Source organism: Muntiacus reevesi, chromosome 2 (assembly GCF_963930625.1).
Source record: "Muntiacus reevesi chromosome 2, mMunRee1.1, whole genome shotgun sequence".
Taxonomy (NCBI): domain Eukaryota; kingdom Metazoa; phylum Chordata; class Mammalia; order Artiodactyla; family Cervidae; genus Muntiacus; species Muntiacus reevesi.
The window spans coordinates 201,157,970-201,179,616 of NC_089250.1; the positions used below are offsets into that span (position 1 = coordinate 201,157,970).

The 21,647-nt window shown below is 42.0% G+C and overlaps 1 protein-coding gene and 1 non-coding gene across 3 annotated transcripts in view; one reads left to right on the forward strand and one right to left on the reverse strand.

The window, feature by feature from the left end:
* LCMT1 (leucine carboxyl methyltransferase 1) overlaps positions 1-21,647 on the forward strand; it is a 66,058-nt gene that overhangs the window by 31,833 nt on the left and 12,578 nt on the right. For both annotated transcript variants that reach the window (XM_065924528.1, XM_065924529.1), the window contains exons 4-6: positions 2,325-2,401; positions 4,737-4,798; positions 16,402-16,504. In XM_065924528.1, the coding sequence (XP_065780600.1) occupies positions 2,325-2,401; positions 4,737-4,798; positions 16,402-16,504 (242 nt within the window). The remainder of the gene's footprint in view (positions 1-2,324; positions 2,402-4,736; positions 4,799-16,401; positions 16,505-21,647) is intronic.
* On the reverse strand, positions 19,287-19,393 carry LOC136161982 (U6 spliceosomal RNA). Its single transcript, XR_010661835.1, has one exon. It is a non-coding gene; the product is annotated as a U6 spliceosomal RNA (small nuclear RNA).

Genomic DNA, 21,647 nt, shown 5'->3' on the forward strand with positions numbered 1-21,647 from the left:
GTTATTATGAAATATTTGCTATAGTCTTCTGTGCTATACAATGTGTCCTTGTTTGTTATTTTCTATGTAGTAGTGTGTATATATGGGCTTCCCTGATAGCTCAGCTGGTAAAGAATCCGCCTGCAATTCAGGAGACCCCGGTTTGATTTCTGGGTCGGGAAGATCCCCTGGAGGAGGGCATGGCAACCCACTCCAGTATTCTTGCCTGGAGAATCCCATGGACTGAGGAGCCTGGCGGGCTACAGTCCAGAGGGTCAAAAAGAGTCAGACACGACTGAGTGACTAAACACCCAGCAGTGTGTATACATATAAAGTTCCCAACTTACCCCTCCCTTCTTCCCCTGTGATAACCCTAAGTTCCTTTTCTGTGTCTGTGGGTCTGTTTCTCTTTTGTACATAAGTTCATTTGTATCATTTCTTTTTTTTAGATTCCACATATAAGTGATATCATATAATTTGACATAATATTATGTTAGTTTCATAGTATTATTACATAATGATCTCACATCTGCAATACTTTTGTGTGTTTGTGTGTGTGTGTTCAGTTGCTTAGTCTTGTCCGACTCTTTGCGACCCCATGAACTGTAGCATACCAGGCTCCTCTGTTCATGGAAGTCTCCAGAACTGGACTCCAAGAATACTGGACTGGGTTGCCATTTCCTCAAGGGATCTTCTCAGCCCAGGGATCGAACCTGAGTCTCCTGTGCCTCCAGAATTGCAGACGGATTCTTTACCTTTGAGTCATTGGGGAAACCTATTTGCATACATTTGGGGCTAAGTTATTGATTGGATAGGGAGGAGAAGCTGGGAAGAATTGTAGCACAACCAGTAGGTGACTGGATGGGGGTGTAACCACTGACTAAGCTAGAAAAAGCAAGAGGGAAGGAGGGCTGTGTGTGTGTGCTTCACACTTTTAAAAATTGTAGCCACAGTATAAAAAACAATAACTGTACACCCCTTCAGTTCAGTTCAGTCGCTCAGTCGTGTCCGACTCTTTGCAACCCCATGAATCGCAGCACGCCAGGCCTCCCTGTCCATCACTAACTCCCGGAGCTTACTCAAACTCATGCCCATTGAGTCAGTGATGCCATCCAGCCATCTCATCCTCTGTCATCCCCTTCTCCTCCTGCCCCCAATCCCTCCCAGCATCAGGGTCTTTTCCAGTGAGTCAACTCTTCACGTGAGGTGGCCAAAGTACTGGAGTTTCAGCCTCAGCATCAGTCCTTCCAATGAATACCCCTAGCCAGGACTTGACTCTGTGTACATATGTCTGGACATACAAGATGCAAGGGCACCCATGGCGCCTACTAAGGGCAGGCCCCATTCTGAGTGTTACTCGTGTGTTTCTTCTTTAATCCTCACAACCCTATGAGGTGTTAATCATTTTCTCTACTTTTCAGATAAGGAAACATTGGCCCGGGACTTTAGTGACTGTCCCAAGGCCTTACAGCAAACAAGTGGTGTAATGGGGATTTGAACCTTTCCCCCACCCCCAGGCTCCAGAGTACCTGCTATTTACCTCCCCACTGTTCTCCACTATCACAGGAAAAAATAAATATATCACAAAATAGTGCTGACCCTAATTCCATGTGAAGTTTTCTGATATGTGTTACTTACCACATTGGTTTCTTGACCCTCTCTAATAGGTCTCAAGCTGTGTTTTTGAGAAATACCCTCATGTCCTACATCCAGACCACCTCTTAACATCCCTGTGACCATTCTCCTGGTTCAGACTCCCCATCGCTTCTCTCTTGGATGACTGCAATAATCTCCTTTTCCCCTTCATCCATTCTTGATGCTGAGACCAAGTAAATTGGAGGGTACATTTCTGACTATATCGTTCCCCTGATTTTATTTTAATTAATTTATTTTTTGTTTTGACCACTCTTTGAGGACTGTGGGATCTTTGTTTTCCCACCAGGGAACAGACCTTTGCCCCCAGCAGTAGAAGTGTGAGTCTTAATCCCTGGACTGCCAGGAAAGTCCTCAGTACCCTGATTTTAAATCCTTAAGCACCCCCATTGTTCTTTGGGCCCTAGGACTTGGTACATGAAAGTGATCGGTAAATGTGTGAGTAATAATTGTATAAAAATTGCAGGTGTGCTCAGTCACGAAGTCATGTCCCATGGACTGTAGCCCACCAGGCTCTTCTGTCCATGGGATTTCCCAGGCAAGAATACAGGAGTGGGTTGCCATTTACTTCTCCAGGGGATCTTCCTGACCCAGGGATCAAACCTGCGTCTCCTGCATTAGCAGGCAGGTTGTTTACCACTGAGCCACTGGGGAAACCTTGTATAAAGATGACACTCTGTTATTTTTCTCAGGATGAAGATCTTCTACCAAGGAAATATTTTGAAATCGACTTTCCGATGATAGTCACGAGGAAGCTGCACAGCATCAAGTAAGTGTGGCCTTGGCCAGAAGCAGGAGCCTGGTGGAATTCGGAACCAGCTCTGGGAGACCTCAGGTCCGGATGCAGGAGACTGCACATTTCATCCCCTCACTGCTCTCTTACCCCAGGACCCTCATTCCAACGTACTGTGCAGTTGTCAACAGGAAATATACCATCCTTTGTGACTCTTCTCTCTGTTTATGTCATTCCCTTGAACATTAACAAAAAAGTGACTTATAGTAGATTAGCAATCTGAATTAAAAAAATTTTTTGGAGTATAGTTGATTAGCACTGTTGTCTGTTAATTTGAATTTTTGTATTTTGCTTACTCCTTTATATCCGTAGGGTATAGAAAGGTGCCTGGCCCCAGAATAGATATGTAGTAAAATTCTTTTTTTTTTTTTTAATAACAATAGCATACTTGTTTATTAATTTTTGTGTGCGTGCTGAGTGCTGGGTAGGCTTTCTCTGGTTGTGGCAAGCGGGGGCTGCTCTCTGGTGTCCTGAGGGCTTCTCATTCTGGCGGCTTCTCTGGTTGCGGAGCTCGGGCTCGTGGGCAGTCAGACTTCAGTGGTTGTGGCTCTCAGGCTTAGTGGGATCTTCCTGGACCAGGGATCAAACCCGTGTCCCCTGCGTTGTCAGGTGAATTCTCAACCACTAGACCATCAGGGAAGTCCATTCAGAGTTTTTTGAATGAATGAATGGGAGGCTGAAATTATAGTTACTCTATAAGAGATGTTATACGGGCCATTCTGAGTTTAGTTTTTTCAAGGAGTTTGCCGAGTTGTAAGTGATGAGTTTGCTAATCTTTGCCAATTTTCTTTGCCCACATTAAATGCTTCACTTGGATGGACCTCCTCAATTCTCAGAGCCGACTCATAAATTAAGTGGCATCATTGACCCTTTTCTACAGGATGAGAAAACTGAGGCTCAGAGAAGTTTAGTTAATTTGCCTAAAGTCACCTAGCTAGAAGGGGTGGAATTGAAATTTAAACCCTGACTTCAAGACCAAGGTTAAGGTTTTCCAACAGTTATAACCTACAGGTCCACTCTCCTTTTTATAATGGTCATATAAATAAAATCCCAGTTCTTACATTTAACCAAATTTTTGATAAGCACAAAAGTTTCTGCTTATCCTTTAGAGATGTCTAATTCTCTAGACATCTAGAGAGAATTGGAGGTCATTTTCAAACTTTATTTTTTTAGTTTATCCTTGTATCTTTTGCCACTGCAGGACATGCAAGAGACGTGAGTTTGATCCCTTAGTCGGGAAGAGCCTCTGGAGGAGGAAATTGCAACCTGCTTCAGTACTCTTAACTGGAAAATTCCATGGACAGAGGAGACTGGAGGGTTACAGTCTAAGGGGGTCACAAAGAGTCAGACATGACTGTGCACACACACACATGAAAATAAGTTTTTTTACCCTTTCTAAATACAAAATTATATCTTACATTAAATATGCTTTGAAGCTGCTGTACTGTAATTCCGATGTTCTGGGAACACTACGAAGTGTGACTAAATACAAACTGTGACTAAACTTGTTGGAACTCTTGAGTGAAATCAGGGCAAGTAGGCTCAAGGCCCAGGGTGGTTTTCTGGGGTTAAAAAGCATTGACATTTGTGTATGGTTGTTGGGATATTGAACTTGGTTCTCTGATTGCTGATTTTTCGCATAGTCTTTTTTTTTTTTTTCTGTCCATACCGTGGCCTGTGGGATCTTAGTTGCCTGAACAGGGACCAAACCCAGGCCCCTGGCAGTGGAAGCACAAGTCCTAACCCCTGGACTGCCAGGGAATTCCCTAGTTTTTTGCAGATTCTTAATTGAGGGAGTTATCACATAAATGTTACTAAACTTTAGCTCCCAGTAGCAGTCAGTATTTTTAGTTTGTCTGTGAGAAATAATAAGCTATCTTAAAAAGTTCTGTTTGAGAAGAGGCAAGACACTAGTGATGACTTGAAAAAATATTGGAACATTTGAACAATTCTTCCTAGCCTCTCTGTAGCTGTTTCTAAGTAAGTGTGTTATGATCTGTTTGTGATTTGATAGCAGATTCTCCGTGTAAAGCTTAGCTGACCTAACCTGAGACTTATATCCCATAGACTTTTACTGTATGGGTCTAAGGGCAAGTGTGATTAAACAGATGACCGTTTGGCGTGGTCCTTCTTTTGAACACTAGTGATATTGGATTGGCCAAGGAGTCTGTTGGATATTTCCATAATATCTGATGGAAAAACCCGAGCGAGCTTTTTAGCCAATCCAGTATCTGTTTGCTGTGTCTGTGTGAGTGTGTTTTAGTGGTAAATGAGCTACTTGCCTCATCTTTCTTTTTCCCATCTTCTGCAGACTGAAACCTCTCCTATCAAAACCCATTTTAGACTTGCATTCAGAGGACACACTTCAAATGGGCAAGTATCCGTAACCTGAGTCATACAACCTGGGATGTAGGACCATGTCAGCTCTTTTTTCCCCTTTTCTTTTTAAAGATTGAGTGTGAGTGTGTGTGTGTATTTGTGTGTGTGTGTGTGTGTGCACGTGTGCACTCACATCTATCCTTCTGTTGCTACAATGTTCTCTTCCACCACTGTTACCAGGAAGAAATTTAAAATGGTTTTTGGTATGACTCAGGCTTCCTTTGATAGCTCCTGCAATGCAGGAGACCCCAGTTTGATTCCTGGGTCGGGAAGATCCACTGGAGATGGGACAGACTACCCACTCCAGTATTCTTGGTCTTCCCTTGTGGCTCTGCTGGTAAAGAATCCGCCTGCAATGCGGGAGACCTGGGTTCGATCCCTGGGTTGGGAAGATCCCCTGGAGAAGGGAAAGGCTACCCACTCTAGTATTCTGGCCTAGAGAATTCCATGGACTGTATGTACAGTCCATGGGGTCACAAAGAGTCAGACGCAACTGAGCGACTTTCACTCACTTGGTATGACTCACCTTAGATGTTCATAGGTCCCCAATCCTAAATCTTGTTTTTTTAGAGAGAATTTAAATTAGTTGTCAGTGTTTCAAAAATAGGAGATTTTTCATGAAAGTCTTGATTTCCAGTTTTGCTTGGAAATAGCAGATCTTGGAAAACATCAGATCCTGACTCGTGCATGGTGGTCACTGGGCAGCAACCGCCTTGGTTAGACAGGTCGTGTCCTCCCCAGCTCTGACCCCGCCACCCACTCTGTCTCACACCTGACCTGCTTCCTGGTTTATGTCACCTGCTTGGCCCCGCCTTCATTTTTCCCCTCAAAATTTTTTTTAAAATTTATTTATTTGGCTACACCGGGTCTTAGTTGCAGTACTCAGGATGTTCCATCTTTCTGCAGCATGCAGGATTTTTTTAGTTGTGGCATGTGGAGTCTGGTTCCCTGCAGAGGAATTAAACCTGGGCCCCTTCTTTAGGAATGTGGAGTCTTAGCCACTGGGCCTCCAGGGAAGTCCCTCCCCCCAAGTTTTAAGTATGAATGCTTGCAACAACACTTTCCTCATTTCTAAAGCCTCTCAAATTATAGTAAAACTCTTCCAGAATGTTCCATCATTCTCAGTCTGTATCTGATAGAGATGTTAAAGGGCCTTATAAAAATTCAGGTCAGAAAATGTGCTTAGAGAGGACGGCCTTCTCCGATGGGTGATGTAGATAGCACGACAAATGTCAGATAATTGGGTACGCCTCCTCTTTCACACAACCACAGTGCCTTAGACACCTACTAGTGATCAGATTACTAAGAGAGTGTCCACAGAAAATAATATCTCCCCCATCCTCTGTTGCCCTTACACAGATTGTAAGTAGAAATTGTTCAAGCTTTGTCATTTGCTGGCCGATTTGCTTTCTCCACACCTTGTCTATCATAAATTTCTATATGTTTGGTTAATATTTGAGTCAGAACGATTATCTGTAGTGAACTGTCTAATACTTTGCTGGAACTTTGATCCATCAGTGTAGAAACATACAAAGGAGAGAGGACCTTCCCCTTATCCCAGATAACCAGTGTTCCGAGTATTTTCTCATATAGATGAACAGTGTACCCAGAGAAAGGTGAATACTAATAAAGTACATACATAAATATAATCCAATGCCTGGTACATAAAAGATTCAGTGAATTTTTGTTGAATGAATGTCTATACAGATTGAATAAATATCTGTTGCAGTTTAACATGTATTTGTTGAATGAATGAATCTCTGCTTCTATATATGAATATAGGTTTATATGTAATTTTATTTTATTTTATTATTTTTTTATTTTTTATCTTTTTTAGTTCTATCACTTTATTGCTACCAACCCATCTCCCTTTACCCTCATGCACACATGCTCAGTCATGTAATCCCATGGACTTCAGCCAGCCAGGCTCCTCTGTCCATGGACTTTTCCAGGCAAGAATACTGGAGTGGGTTGCCATTTCCTTCTCCATATGTGTAATTTTAATAAAATAATTTATACATACTGTTTTGTGACTTGCTCTTTTCATGTCCTGCTAAATCATGACTGTCTTTTCATGTCAGTGTATATAATCCTTCCTCATTATTTCTAGTGGCTTTACAGCCATTTCCTCTGCACGGAAATTCCATTTTATTTAATCTAGTCCCTACTGATGGTCCCTGATAGCTCAGTTGGTAAAGAATCTGCCTGCAATGTAGGAGACCCAGGTTCAATTCCTGGGTTGGAAAGATCCGCTGGAGAAGGGATGGGCTACCCATTCCAGTGTTCTTGGGCTTCCCTTGTGGCTCAGCTGGTTAAGAATCCACCTGCAATGTAGGAGACCTGGGTTCGATCCCTGAATTGGGAAGATCCCCTAGAGAAGGGAAAGGCTACCCACTCCAGTATTCTGGCCTGGAGAATTCCGTGGACTGTATAGTCCATGGGGTCGCAAAGAGTTAGACACAACTGAGCGACTTTCACTTTCACTGATGGTCATTTAGATTGCTGCCTTTTTATGTTTCTATATTCAACAGTGTTGTAGAAGACACGTGTATATGTGCATATTTGCAGAAATTGCTAGGTTAAAGGATTGTGCATTGTGAATTTTAATAGCTACTACCAAGATGATCTCGAGAATTCTTTTTATTAATTTATGTGTTCACTAAGAGTAGATGAGGATACTCTTTCTCTAAATCTTCACTAACGCTGGATATTTTCATATATTAAATATTTTTAAGTATTGGTAGAAATTTGCCAATCTGATTAGCTGAAATGATGTCCTGTTGTTTTAAAATCTTATATAACTGAGTGCTAGTGAGTTATTTTTCTTTCATTTCATTAGTCTTTGGGAATTTCTTTGTAAATTTCCTTTGCCCAATTTTTTCTTCAGTTGCAATGTTTTCTTTTTTTTTTTTCCAGTTTATAGGAACCCTTATAAGATAGTTATAAGGGTTTTGTCAGTTTTGCCTTCTGTCAGTTTTTTTTAATTGCAGATTTTTTTTCTTATTCTTGCTTGTCTTTTTTAACTCTGTGTCTTAATGTGGGTAAATTTTCCAGTCTTTATAGTTGTTGTCTTTCCAGTCTTTTATAGTTGTTGATGTTGCCACTGTACTGAGAAAAGAGAAATTGAATAAAAATAAATAAAAATTAAAATGCAAATGAAATCCGAGAAAAGTGATAGGTGATAATAAAAGTGACAAAAATTTTAAAATTTCCTTTTTCTTTAAACCTGTGGGTCTGTCATTTTAAGAATCACCACTGTTTATCAATAAGAAAGAATGAGTGTTGACAAATTAAACAGATACATTATCAACTGTTAGATGCATCCTGATTTCAGACGTGTTAAAATGTTTAAAAAATATGCATCTTAGAGTTAATGATAGATGTTTTCATAAGCTGAAGTATTCATAGGGGAAAAAGTTAAAAATATATATATGGATACACAATGAAAAATAAATCATGATAAGTTCTTAAAAAGTTAAGTCAGGTTCTATGACTTTCCTGCTTAAATCTTCCCAGAGCTGAAATCCACATGGTTAATCAGTCAAGTGGATGCCTCCTCATTTTATTTTCGACCATAGTAACTAGGATCTCGCCACACTGCCCTCCTGCTGTCCTCTGATTGTGCCAAGCTCTCTCTCATCTTCAGACCTTTCTTTTTCCTCTCCTTTGGTCTGGAACTCTTTCCCCCCGGTTTTGCTTGATGGGCTCCATGTCGTCACACACGTCTCATGTCAGCTGCCACGTCATACTCTACGATACTATTCTGTTGTTCAGTTGCTCAGCTGTGTCCAGCTCTTCGCGGCCCCATGAACTGCAGCACACCAGGCTCCTCAGTCCTTCACTATCTCTTGGAGTTTGCTCAAATTCATGTCCATTGAGTCAGTGATACCATCTAACTGTCTCATCCTCTGTCACCCCCTTCTCTTCCTGCCCTCAATCTTTCCCAGCATCAGCGTCTTTTCCAATGAGTCATCTCTTCGCATCAGGTGGCCAAAGTATTGGAGCTTCAACTTCAGCATCAGTCCTTCCAATGAATATCCAGGCCTGATTTCCTTGAGGATTGACTAGTTTGATCTCCTTGCTGTCCAAGGGACTCTCAAAAGTTAGTTCTCTGGCACTCAGCCTTCCTTAGGGTCCAGCTCTCACATCCATACATGACTACTGGAAAAACCATAGCTTTGACTGTATGGACCTTTGTTGGCTAAGTGATGTCTCTCCTTTTTTAATATGCTATCTAGGTTTGCCGTCCTCTTTTCTTCATAGCAGTCAATACTCTGATGTTATCTTGATTCTTCATTTGTTCTGTGACTCACTGTCTCCCTCTGAAGGGATAAGCCTCATGAGAGCAGGGACCCTTCCTGTCTCATTCACCCCTGTATCGCCAGCACCCAAAACAGTGCCTGGGACACAGAGATTGTTAATGGAATAAACACGTACCCGAAGGCTTGAATGAACGAGCATTTATGTTTTTGTAATCCATCTCAACTCCTGTGTGGAACTGGATGAATATGAAGTAAAAAGGGCAACCCAATCAAAGCATTTCCAAATATCAGGCATTTCAACTGAACCCTAAGAAGGAGAAACTAGGGAGAAGGTTGTTTCAGTCAAGGCAAGTGCAGACAAAGGAGGAGTGTGCAAGGATGCTGAAAGCCCAGAGTGACTGGACTTGGCAGTGGGTCGGTGTGCGTGGCTCACAGGGAAGCTGATGAAGCCGTCAGGGACTGCATCACCTAGGATCTTGTAGGCCGGGCCAAGAAGTCTGGACTCTGTTCTAAGGGAAGTGGGATCCTGTTGCCACAAGACCGCCCCCATCTTTGTAGTGCTCTCTACACTTGCCCACTGTTCATCTTCCCTGCTGGATCACAGGCCCCATGTGGGCAGGACAGGATCTCCCTGTTCATCCTCTTATTCCCAGAACTCAATGCCCTGGACATAGTGAGAGCTCAGTAAGTATTACCAGGTGGACTGATGGACAGGAAGACCAGCAAAACTTCTGTGTGGTCCAGAAATCCACCTGAGGCTGAATCCATTTTACAACACGCTGCCCGCCCCTCCTTTTTTAACTGAAGTGTTCTAGGAAAATCTATAGACCTAAAAACACCTTGCAGTCCTAATAATGAGTCTGTCTTTGAAGACATACAATAGATGAGATTGATGGACTTCACTCCAGCTTAACAGCACATAGGAACCCATCTCTCTTGAAATGCTGACTTGGAGGTGATGGAAGAGATCATGACTTGTATGCCCTGTGGATTCTGTGTGTGTATGTTTACACTGTTGCATTGTGTAAATCTTACACTTCATGCCTTTTGTAGGCATGAGCTTAATGAGGCAGATAATTAAAGTCTATGCTTTTTGCTCTGAAACAAACCACTGGAAAGCACATGGCTTAAGATAACTGTCTGTTTATCTCACCGTCTTGCACCTTGCCAATTTGGGTTGGGTTCATCTGGGTTGGGGACTTCACTGGTGGCTCAGAGGGTAAAGAATCCACCTGCAATGCAGGAGACCCAGGTTTGATCCCTGGGTTGGGAAGACCCCTCAGAGAAGGGAATGGCTACCCACTCCAGTGTTCTTGGACGGAGGAGCCTGGAGGGCTGCAGTCCATAGGGTCTCGAAGAGTCAGACATGACTGAGCGACTAACAGTTTTCATCTGGGTGGAGCTTCTCAGCACCTGCCTGGATTTAATGATCTGTGTCTGGTCTTCACAGAAGACCTCCGTGACATCCCAGGCATTGGGTCAGGGAAGGAGTCCCTACTTTCCTTGGATCACAGTGCCCTAAGCGCCTCAGTAAACTTTTCGTAGTGACTCTGGGTTACAAAACATGTCAACAATTCTGTTTATTAATAAGTTTAGGTTCAAGCGTTGTTTATATTCTAACAGTTTCTTGATCATTTGAAAAAAAAGATGCATACTGTTTAAGAACAAATGCTCTTTTAATTTCCTTCTTAAATAAACACAGTTACTTCCAATGGGATATGTGCTCCTGACAGGCACGTCATGACTTGCCTGGGAGCCAGGTGGGACCCCACCACCTGTTCCTCCTGCAGTATTGCAAGTGATGTTTGAGCAGTAGTGGCATTTTTGTTTTTTTGTTTTTTTTAAGTCGCGGTCATATCTGATCAACTTTGCAGAGATAGAGTGTCATTAAAAGTGAGTGTACAGAAGTCTCAAGTGGACACTGTGACTGCTTTGGACTGGTGGTTTGCTTGTGTCTGATCCATGTCGAGTGTTTCTGTGTTTCCCTCAAAAATTTATTAAAACATCCTGCTCTGCCAAGTTGGTTGTGCTGTCCCAGGACACCTCAGGGTACACAGTTTGGAAACCATGAAGCTTGTACTTTAAAAAAATAATTTATTTTTGGCTGCACTGGGTCTTTGTTGTGGGGCATGGACTCTGTTGCTCCGTGTAGGTTTTCCCTCGTTGCGGCAAGTGGGGGCTGCTCTCGTTGGGGTGTTCATTGCAGTGGATTCTCTTGTTGCAGCTCACGGGCTCTAGAGCATGGGCTTTCATAGTTGTGGCACACAGATTTAGTTGCCCTGCGCCATGTGGGATCTTAGTTCCCAGTCCAGGAATCGAATCCATGTCCCTTGTGCTGGCAGGCAGATTCTTAACCCCTGAACCATCAAGGAAGTCCTGGAGCTCACTCTTTTACATTGCCCTTAATGTTTGCTATAGCCATATGAGGTTTCCGTTGTCTGAATTTTATGTTTAAAAGAAAGGTAGGCGTGAGTGGTATGTCATATGACTGGGAACTGGCAGAATAGAGCCTTACTCTTAGGGTTGTTTTGACTCCAAAGCCTGTTCCTCTGCCGATGCGTTTCAGAGAATTTTCATCTTGGGAACCATGTCCTGTTCCCAAGCTACAGTATGTTACGTTTCCCCTATCTGAGAATAATTAGAACTGTTCAAGGATTTTTTTTAAACTTCATCATCAACTAATGATCTTTGAATTTTTGTGTGTAAGTCTAGCAGAGTGTTTCTCAGCCTCAGTCCTCCTAACATTTGGGGCTGGATAATTCCCTGTTGGGGGACTGTCCCACACAATGTGTAATGTTTTAGCAGCGTCCCTGACCTCTACCTACTAGATGCCACTAGCATCCCCCAGTTGTGACAACCCAGAATGTCTCCAGACGTCACCCAGTGTTCCCTAGGGACAAAGTTGAGAGCTGCTGCTTGAATGAAATGATGAACAAGCCTGAGCAATAGGATTTTTATACTCGTCTTGCCATTCTGGCCTGGTATTAATTTGTTCTTAATTTTTTTAAAAAACCATGTCATGGTGCTAAGCCTTCAGGACGTCTCCCTTTTAAATCCTCTTAGAAGTCAATCCTGTAATGATTGATCACAGAGAGAGCTACTGGTAGCAATTTAGGGTTTTAAATCAATGTTAATTTGCTTTCCAGAATTGGGTGGGTACCAGCTATTCTTTGAGAAAGTTGTTCTTATGTGAATATCACACAAAATGCTTTGAAGTCCCCTTCTGTTTTTCTCTTTGGAAGTAGAATATAGAAATAAAGGAAGGGATTCTGAATCTCATTTTGGTGAGAAGGTCTTTTTCTCACCTGCTTTCAGAAACATTCTAAAGGCACTAAGGCTTTTCTGTTGTTTTCTGGGTCTCTTGCCACTGTTAGATTTTCAAAAAATGGCGCATTTTCCTAGAATAGCAATGTGTGCTCACTCATGTCTGGCTCTTTTGCGACTCCATGGAGGGTAGCCCGCCAGGCTCCTCTGTCCATGGGATTTTCCAGGCAAGAATACTGGGGTGGATTGCCATTTCCTTCCCCTGGGGACCTTCCTGACGCAGGGATTGAACCCAAGTCTCTTGAGTGTCCTGCATTAGCAGGTGGAGTCTTTAACACTGTGCCACCTGGGAAGTCCCAGAATAGGATACCTCCCTTGAAACTTACCCTGGGCCTGTATCTTCTTTCTGTTTCTTGTGAAATGAGGGTCAGGCATTCTTCAAGGGCAGATAACAGACTTTCTATTTCTGCACAGCTTGAGTAGTCCCTGACTTCTGAGGATCATGACAGGTGTGGTGTTTGTGTGATTTAGAGTATCAGATTGTATCGTTTGATGATACCTTGGGGTCATTGTGTCTAGGGCTTCCCAGGTAGTATGCCAGCTTACCTGGGAATACAGCTGGGCCACTGCTGGGTGCACCCCGGGTCATCGCCCCTTGCAACTCTGCCATACCTTATGTTCAGTTGTTAAGAGTAATCATGACCATGTGCAATTTTTGCCTTGCATATACCTTTAGATCCACATCTCTTAGTAAGACGGGTGTCTTGTGAATTGCATGGTCGGAGGGAACCACATGCTTCAACATTCTGGGCCTCTCTTTTTTTGTGGTCAGGGATAGAAAACCTCAACTTTATGTTATTTGTCAGGAGACACACAGGCATTTGAGAGTCATTGCTTGTTTTCACAGCAGGGCAAGCAAAATGCCTTCACATCCTTTATATTTATTCTTTTCTGAACTCGGTGTTGCAGTGCCCGAGACTGACTCTAGGTCTCCTAGCTTTGTCCTTGGGTGGTTTCCTGCCATCTGGCAGGTTCCTAAAAGGTATATCTTGTTAGCTTACGGGATGTGGCCAAGTGTATTTGAACTAGCTCAGTGGGGTTCTCAGGAAAGTAAGGGAAAACCAGCTCACATGCTGTTTCCCTTCCTCACACCTTTTTGCTGTGGGTTCTCAGGAGAGAACTGAGTTCTCAGCAGGGATGCAGGGTGGCTGTCGAATGTCCCAGCTCCTTCCATGGTTTGTACCTTTGAGGAAGTTGAGCAAACAGTACTTGGAGTAAATAATCAAGCCATTTAATTTCTTTTTTTATTCTAATCTAGCTTTAAAAATGGAAAGTTTAAATTGAAAAGAATTTCAGGGCTACACAAAAATGATGTGACTAGATTGATGCATCTCCTTGTACCATCGCCTAATTTTATTGCCAGTGTCATTTCATCTGTACCTGTGGTTCTAAAAGTGTAGTCACTTGGGACTTCCCTGGTGATCCAGTGGCTAAGACCCCATGCTTCCAATGCAGGGGGCCTGGGTTTGATCCCTGGTCAGGGAGCTAGATCCCACAGGCTGCAACTAAGACCAGGTACAGCCAAATAAATAAATGTTGAAAAAATAAATAAAAGTATAGTCCCACACTAACAGCATCTACACAATTGGAAACTTACTAGAAATATAGATTTCCATTTTTGAAAAGACCCTGATGCTGGGAAGGATTGCAGCCAAGAAGAAAAGAAGGTGGCAGAGGATAAGATAGTTAGATGGCATCACTGACTCAAGGGACATGAATTTGAGCAAACTCTGGGAAATAATGAAGGATAGGGAAGACTGGCATGCTGTAGTCCATGGAGTCACAAAGAGTCAGATACAACTTAGTGACTGAATAACAATAACAATTTTTTAAAAATATGAATCAGAAACTCAGGGGGTGGAGCCTGATCAGTTGTTTCAACAAGGTCTCTGGGTGATTCTGATTCCTGCCAAAGCTTGAGAATCACAATATATACCATTTCTTCCAACGTCAGTTAGAATATCTTAAAGGGAATATTGTTTTACCTTCCTCCTGAGAAACCAGTATGTGGGTCAAGAAGCAACAGTTAGAATCATACGTGGAACAACTGACTGGTTCAAAATTGAGAAAGAAGTATGACAAGGCTGTATATTGTCACCTTGTTTATTTAACTTACATGCAGAGTACATCATGCTCGATCCCTGGCTGGATGAATCACAAACTGGAATCAAGATTGCCAGGAGAAATATCAACAGCCTCAAATATGCAGATGATGCCACTCTAATGGCAGAAAGTGAAGAGGAACTAAAGAGCCTTTTAATGAGGGTGAAAGAAGAGAGTGAAAAAGTTGGCTTAAAACTCAACATTCAAAAAACTAAGACCATGGCATCTGTTCCCATCACTTCATCACAAATAGAAGGGGGAAAAGTGGAAGCAGTGACAAATTTTATTTTCTTGGGCTCCAAAACACTGCAGATGGTGATTAAAAGACACTCATTGGAAGGAAAGCTATGACAAACCTAGACAGCATATTAAAAAGCAGAGACATCACTTTACCTGTAAAGGTCTGTATAGTGAAAGCTATGGTTTTTCCAGTAGTTATGTGCAGATGTAAGAGTTGGACCATAAAGAAGGCTGAGTGCCAAAGAATTGATGCTTTCAAACTGTGGTGCTGGAGAAGACTCTTGAAGACTCTTGTCTGCTTTGGACAAGGAGATCAAACTAGTCAGTCCTCAAGGAAATCAACCATGAATATTCATTGGAAGGATTGATGCTGAAGCTGGAGCACCAATACTTTGGCCACCTGATATGAAGAGCTGACTTATTGGAAAAGACCCTGATGCTGGGAAGGATTGAAGGCAAAAGGAGAAGAGGGTGGCAGAAGATGAGATGGTTAGATAGCCTCACCGATTCAACGGACAGGAATTTGAGCAAGCTCCATCCAGGAGATAGTGAAGGACAGGGAAGCCTGTCATGCTGCAGTTCATGGGTTTGCAGAGTCAGATACAACTTAGCGACTGAACAACAAAATATTATTTTATCTGTAAATACTAGAGTGCATCAACTGTTTTCTTTTAAATGTAATATATTGCAAATTGACAAAGCATTTTGAGAACAATTAGTACCAATATTTAAATAGGCTTCCTCTTTGATCTCCTGATTCTGCTCAAGATAACCAGCATAACTGGGCAAGTCCTTTGTAATATGTATATAAGGATATTCATTGCAATGCCTCAGATGAAATAAATTTGGAAATACTGCCTGTCTAATACTGAGTGATTGGCTAAGTGAGTTGTTTTATCTACTCAGTGAAGCACTGTGAAATCATTACAGAGAATGTTGTCCCTCGTACTTTTTTCCCACGTTTTCTTTTATACTGGAATATAACCCATTAACAATGTTGTGATAGTTTCAGGTGAGTAGGGAAGAGACTCAGCCATACATATACATGTAACCATTCTCCCCCAGACTCCCCTCCTATCCAGGCTGCCACATAACATTGAACCGAGTTCCATGTGCTGTACAGTGTGTGATTGTTGGTTGTCCATTTTAAATATAACAGTGTGAATATGTCCATCCCAAACTCCCTAACTATCCCTTCCCCCATCCTTCCCCCCAGCAGCCATAAGTTCATGCTCTAAGCCTGTGAGTCTCTTCCTGTTTTGTAAGTTAAGTTCATTTGTCCTGATAACTGTTGTTAAATAGGAAAAGCTTTCAGAACAAGCTTTGGGTGGTCCCATTTTCTTTTGTTGTGCAAGGTGTATGTGTGTGTGTGTATTTGAGGGGGGAGAATGGGGGGAGGATGTATCTGTGTTGTGTATATGAATTTAAGCACATAGAAAAGGATAGAATGCTATACATTAAAACACTAATAGTTATCTTTGAAAAGTATAATTTTAGTTAATTTTCACCTGATCTTACTTGATTTTTACCCCCCTATAATGAGCATGCATTTTTATAGTGGAGGAAAACAGTACATTTACTTTTGTTTTGAAAAAGCCACATCCATTGAAGTTACATCTCTTCCTGATCAGTTTCTGTTGAAATTACCATCTCTTCTTGCGTTTACAGATGGGCACATGTTGGATTCAACGAGATACGCCATCATTGGAGCAGATCTCCGAGATATACCTGACCTGGAAGAAAAGCTAAAGAAATGTAACATGAGTACACAGTGAGATTTTTTTTTAACCTCTTACATTTGTGATTTCGTGCTAATTGAAGATAAGGCCAGTTGGAAATATGGTGTAATTACATATACCATCTTGTCTCCTGTAATCTTTATCATTTCATTGCTATTTAGAGTAGTTTTCTGAAGTTTTTTAAGAAGCAGTGTTCCCCAAGTCTGTTTTCCCATGAAAATCACTCTTATCGCTTTTGTAAAATACTGATTTCTAATATCATAAGTTTGAGGGAAGATAATTGTATGCATAGAAACATAATTGTAACATATATAAGAAAGGATTAGCATCCAGGATATAAAAGAATAGCTACTATTTTTTTTTTTTTAAAGTCTGGTGGAAAAATGGGCAAAGAATAGATGACCAGGCAGCTCAGAGGAAACTGGGTATCGTGTTAAAACGGCATTGAACTTCAGTGGTAATCAGACGAAACTCTATTTTACTATCACCAGGTTGGCAGAAATGTAGAAGTCTGACAGTATCAAGTGTTGGCAAGGATATTGAGGGAAAGGAATGGTCATACACCACTGGTAGAAGTGATCTTGGTATGACCATTGCAAGGAGCAATCTGGAATTTAGTAAAATTGCTGGTATCATGTGATATTGCAGTTCCATGTTTGGGTGTGTCTCTCCCGAGAGGGTCTACATGTATGTACAAGGAGGATGTTCATTTTTAGTAGCAGAAAACTGGAAACAACTGAAATGTCCATCAGGAGGAGAATGGATGAATGATACGTAAAATACATGACTTTGGAGAGAGCTCGAAAATTTAATGTTGAGTTTTTAAAAGTTAGATGGCAGAGTTGTATGCAGAGTGTGATACCAAATGTGTAAAATCAACTCCTCCCCCCAAATACTGTATTTTTGAGATTACATGTATACATCAAGGAAGTATTTTTAAAATGGACCAGAAGGGTACACTCCAAATTCTTGAGTGTGGGTACCTTTGGGAGGCAGAGGAGGGCAGTGGGAGGTGTGGTTTTAGCACAGTGATGCTGGTCAGATGGATAAAGAGCTAGTGGGAGGAAACGGCATACCTACTTGGTCTGCCGTGGGTGAAGATAACACTTTCAAGGATATTTGAGGTGAAAGACTCAAGGGAGAGGTTTGGAAGGAAGGGGAGGAAAAGGGAAAGTTATTTAAAAAAATAAATTGAAGGCAAGGAATCAGCAGCAAACAGTGAAAAATGAACAATGAGGGAAATCACTGGAGGAGAGGGAAGGGAGGAAAATGAGCATGGACTGAGTTAACTAGCCTTTGAGGGGAGAGAAACACCCCCCAGTCTCCTGAGACAGGAAGAAGGAGGCTAAGGACAGATGCAAATACAGACGAGCTTTGGGCAGTGGAGGGTGAGGGAAGTATAGAGGGTGGAAGAGTGATCTTCCTGACGCATCGGCATGGCGATGGCTGTCATCTCAGCGTACTGAAGTTCTTGCTCACATTTCTAATGGAATCATCAGCTAGGTCGTCATTCACAGGATTTACGTCCCCACCAGCCCACATGTCAAAATGGACTTTGTCACTCCAGCTTTACTGTCTGAATCTGTCTCACTTGAGTGTTCAGAAGTAAGGTCCATACATTGCGAAGAGTATTTATACTTCTTTTTTCCTTTGGGGAGACACTTGCATAGTTCACAAATTGCAGAATATGGTGTGTGTTCTTAAATTTATTTTTTTAATTGAAGTGTAGTTGATTAATGGTGTTGTGTTAGTTTTTGATGTATAGTGCAGTGACTTAGTGATACACACGTTTACGTTCTTATTTATGTTCTTTTGCATTATGGTTTATCGCAGGATATTGAGTATAGTTCCCTGTGCTGTACAGTGGGACCTTGTTGAGTATCCATTCTATATGTAATTGTTTACATCTGCTAATCCCAAACGTGCAGTCCCTTCCTCCTTCGCCCCCCGCCCCCACCCTTGGCAGCCACAGACTTGATCTCTGTGTCTGTGAGCCTGCTTCTGTTTATAGATAGGTGCCTTTGGGCCATGTTTTAAGGTCCACATATAAGTGATGTCATACGGTATTTGTCTTTCTCTTCAGACTTACTTCACTTAGCGTGATAATCTCTAGTTGCATCCGTACTGATGCAGATGCCACTGTTTCATTCTTTTTTATGACTGAGTAGTATTTTATTGAATATATACAGTATATCTTCTTCATCCGTTCCTCTGTCAATGGACATTTAGGTTGTCTCCACATCTTGGCTATTGTGAATAGTTCCTCTGAACATAGGAGTTCCTGTATCTTTTTTTTTTTTTTTTTTAATTATTTTATTAGTTGGAGGCCAATCACTTTACAACATTTCAGTGGGTTTTGACATACATTGACATGAATCAGCCATATAGTTACACGTATTCCCCATCCCGATCCCCCCTCCCACCTCCCTCCCCACCCGACTCCTCAGGGTCCTCCCAGTGCACCAGGCCCGAGCACCTGACTCATGTATCCCACCTGGGCTGGTGGTCCGTTTCACCATAGATAATATACATGCTGTTCTTTCAAAACATCCCACCCTCACCTTCTCCCACAGAGTTCAAAAGTCTGTTCTGTACTTCTGTGTCTCTTTTTCTGTTTTGCATATAGGGTTATCGCCACCATCTATCTAAATTCCGCATATATGTGTTAGTATACTGTAATGTTCTTTATCTTTCTGGCTTACTTCACTCTGTATAATGGGCTCCAGTATCATCCATCTCATTAGAACTGATTCAAATGAATTCTTTTTAACGGCTGAGTAATATTCCATGGTGTATATGTACCACAGCTTCCTTAAAAATATGGAACGCTTCACGAATTTGCGTGTCATCCTTGCGCAGGGGCCATGCTAATCTTCTCTGTATCGTTCCAATTTTAGTATATGTGCTGCCGAAGCGAGCACTCCTGTATCTTTTTGAATTATAGTTTTGTCCAGATATATGCCCAGGAGGGGGATTGCTGGATCATATGGTAATTCTATTTTTAATTTTCTGAGGAACCTCCATACTGTTTTCCACAGTGGCTGCACCAACTTACGTTCCCACCAACAGTGCAGGAGGGTTCCCTTTTCTCCACACCCTCTCCAGCATTTGTTATTTGTAGACTTCTGAATGAGGGCCATTCTGACCAGCATGAGGTAATACCTCATTGTAGTTTTGATTTTCATTTCTCTAATAATTAGTGGTGCTGAGCAAGTAGTATGTTTTCTTTTAGCAGAAGGAAAGTCTTGACTTTCAAGGGTGTGTTGCTAGATTTCTTGGGAGCATGTGGGTTTGTGAAGGTCAGCAGGAGATTAGTTTTTAAAGCTGATACCAGTGGACTTGGAGCCTACTCAGAATGAAGAGAGCACGAGTCTTGGAATCTTACCTTGGATTCCTATCTTACTTCTGCTTCTTGTTATTGTTGTTCAGTCACCCAGTCGTGTCTGACTCTTTGCAACCCCATGGACTGTAGCATGCAAGTCCTCTCTGTCCCTTACCATCTCCTGAAGTTTGCCCAAGGTCATGTCCATTGCACTAGTGATGCCATCCAGGCATCTCATCCTCTGACGCCCTCTTCTTCTGCCCCTTAATCTTTCCCAGCATCAGGGACTTTGCAGTGAGTCAGCTGTTTGCATCAGATGACCAAAATACTGGAGTTTCAGCTTTAGCATCAGTCCTTCCTACAAACATTCAGGGTTGATTTCCCTTGAGATTGACTGGTTTGATCTCCTTGTTGTCCAAGAGACTCCCAGTAGTTTTTTCTAGCTTCCACTTACGGTAGTACAGTAGAAGTGGTAAAAAAAAATTCAAGGGATTAGATCTGATAGAGTGCCTGAAGAACTATGGTTGGATGTTCGTGACATTGTACAGGAAGCAGTGATCAAGACCATCTCCAAGAAAAAGAAATGCAAAAAGGCAAAATGGTTGTCTGAGGAGGCCTTACAAATAGCTGAGAAAAGAAAAGTTAAAGGCAAAGGAGAAGAGGAAAGATACACCCATTTGAATACAGAGTTCCAAAGAATAGCAAGGAGAGATAAGAAAGCCTTCCTCAGTGATCAATGCAAAGAAAGAAAGGAAAACAATAGAATGGGAAAGACTAGAGATCTCTTCAAGAAAATTAGAGATACCAAGGGAACAGTTCATGCAAACATGGGCACAATAAAGGACAGAAATGGCATGGACCTAACAGAAGCTATTAAGAAGAGGTGGCAAGAATACACAGAAGAACTATACAAAAAAGATCTTCATGACCCAGATAATCACGATGGTGTGATCACTCACTTAGAGCCAGACATCCTGGAATGCAGAGTCAAGTGGGCCTTAGAAAGCATCATTATGAACAAAGCTAGTGGAGGTGATGGAATTCCAATTGAGCTATTTCAAATCCTGAAAGATGATGCTGTGAAAGTGCTGCACTCAGTATGCCAGCAAATTTGGAAAACTCAGCAGTGGCCACAGGACTGGAAAAGGTCAGTTTTCATTCCGATCCCAAGAAAGGCAATGCCAAAGAAAGCTCAAACTACCACACAATTGCACTCATCTCGCACACTTGCAAAGTAATGCTCAAGATTCTCCAAGCCAGGCTTCAACAGTATGTGAATGGTGAACTTCCAAATATTCAAGCTGGATTTAGAAAAGGCAGAGGAACCAGAGGTCAAATTGCCAGCATCTGTTACATCATTGAAAAAGCAAGAGAGTTCCAGAAATATATCTATTTCTGTCTTATTGACTATGCCAAAGCCTTTGACTGTGTGGATCACAACAAACTGTGGAAAATTCTTAAAGAGATGGGAACACCAGACCACCTGACCTGCCTCCTAAGAAATCTGTATGCAGGTCAGGAAGCCACAGTTAGAACTGGACATGGAACAACAGACTGGTTCCAAATCGGGAAAGGAGTATGTCAAGCCTTTATATTGTCACCCTGCTTATTTAACTTGTATGCAGAGTGCATCATGTGAAATGCAGGGCCGGATGAAGCACAAAGCTGGAATCAAGATTGCCGGGAAAAATATCAATAACTTCAGATACACAGATGACACCACCCTTATGGCAGAAAGCAAAGAAGAACTAAAGAGCCTCTTGATGAAAGTGAAAGAGGAGAGTTAAAAAGTTGGCTTAACACTCAACATTCAGAAAACTAAGATCATGGCATCTGGTCCTATCACTTCATGG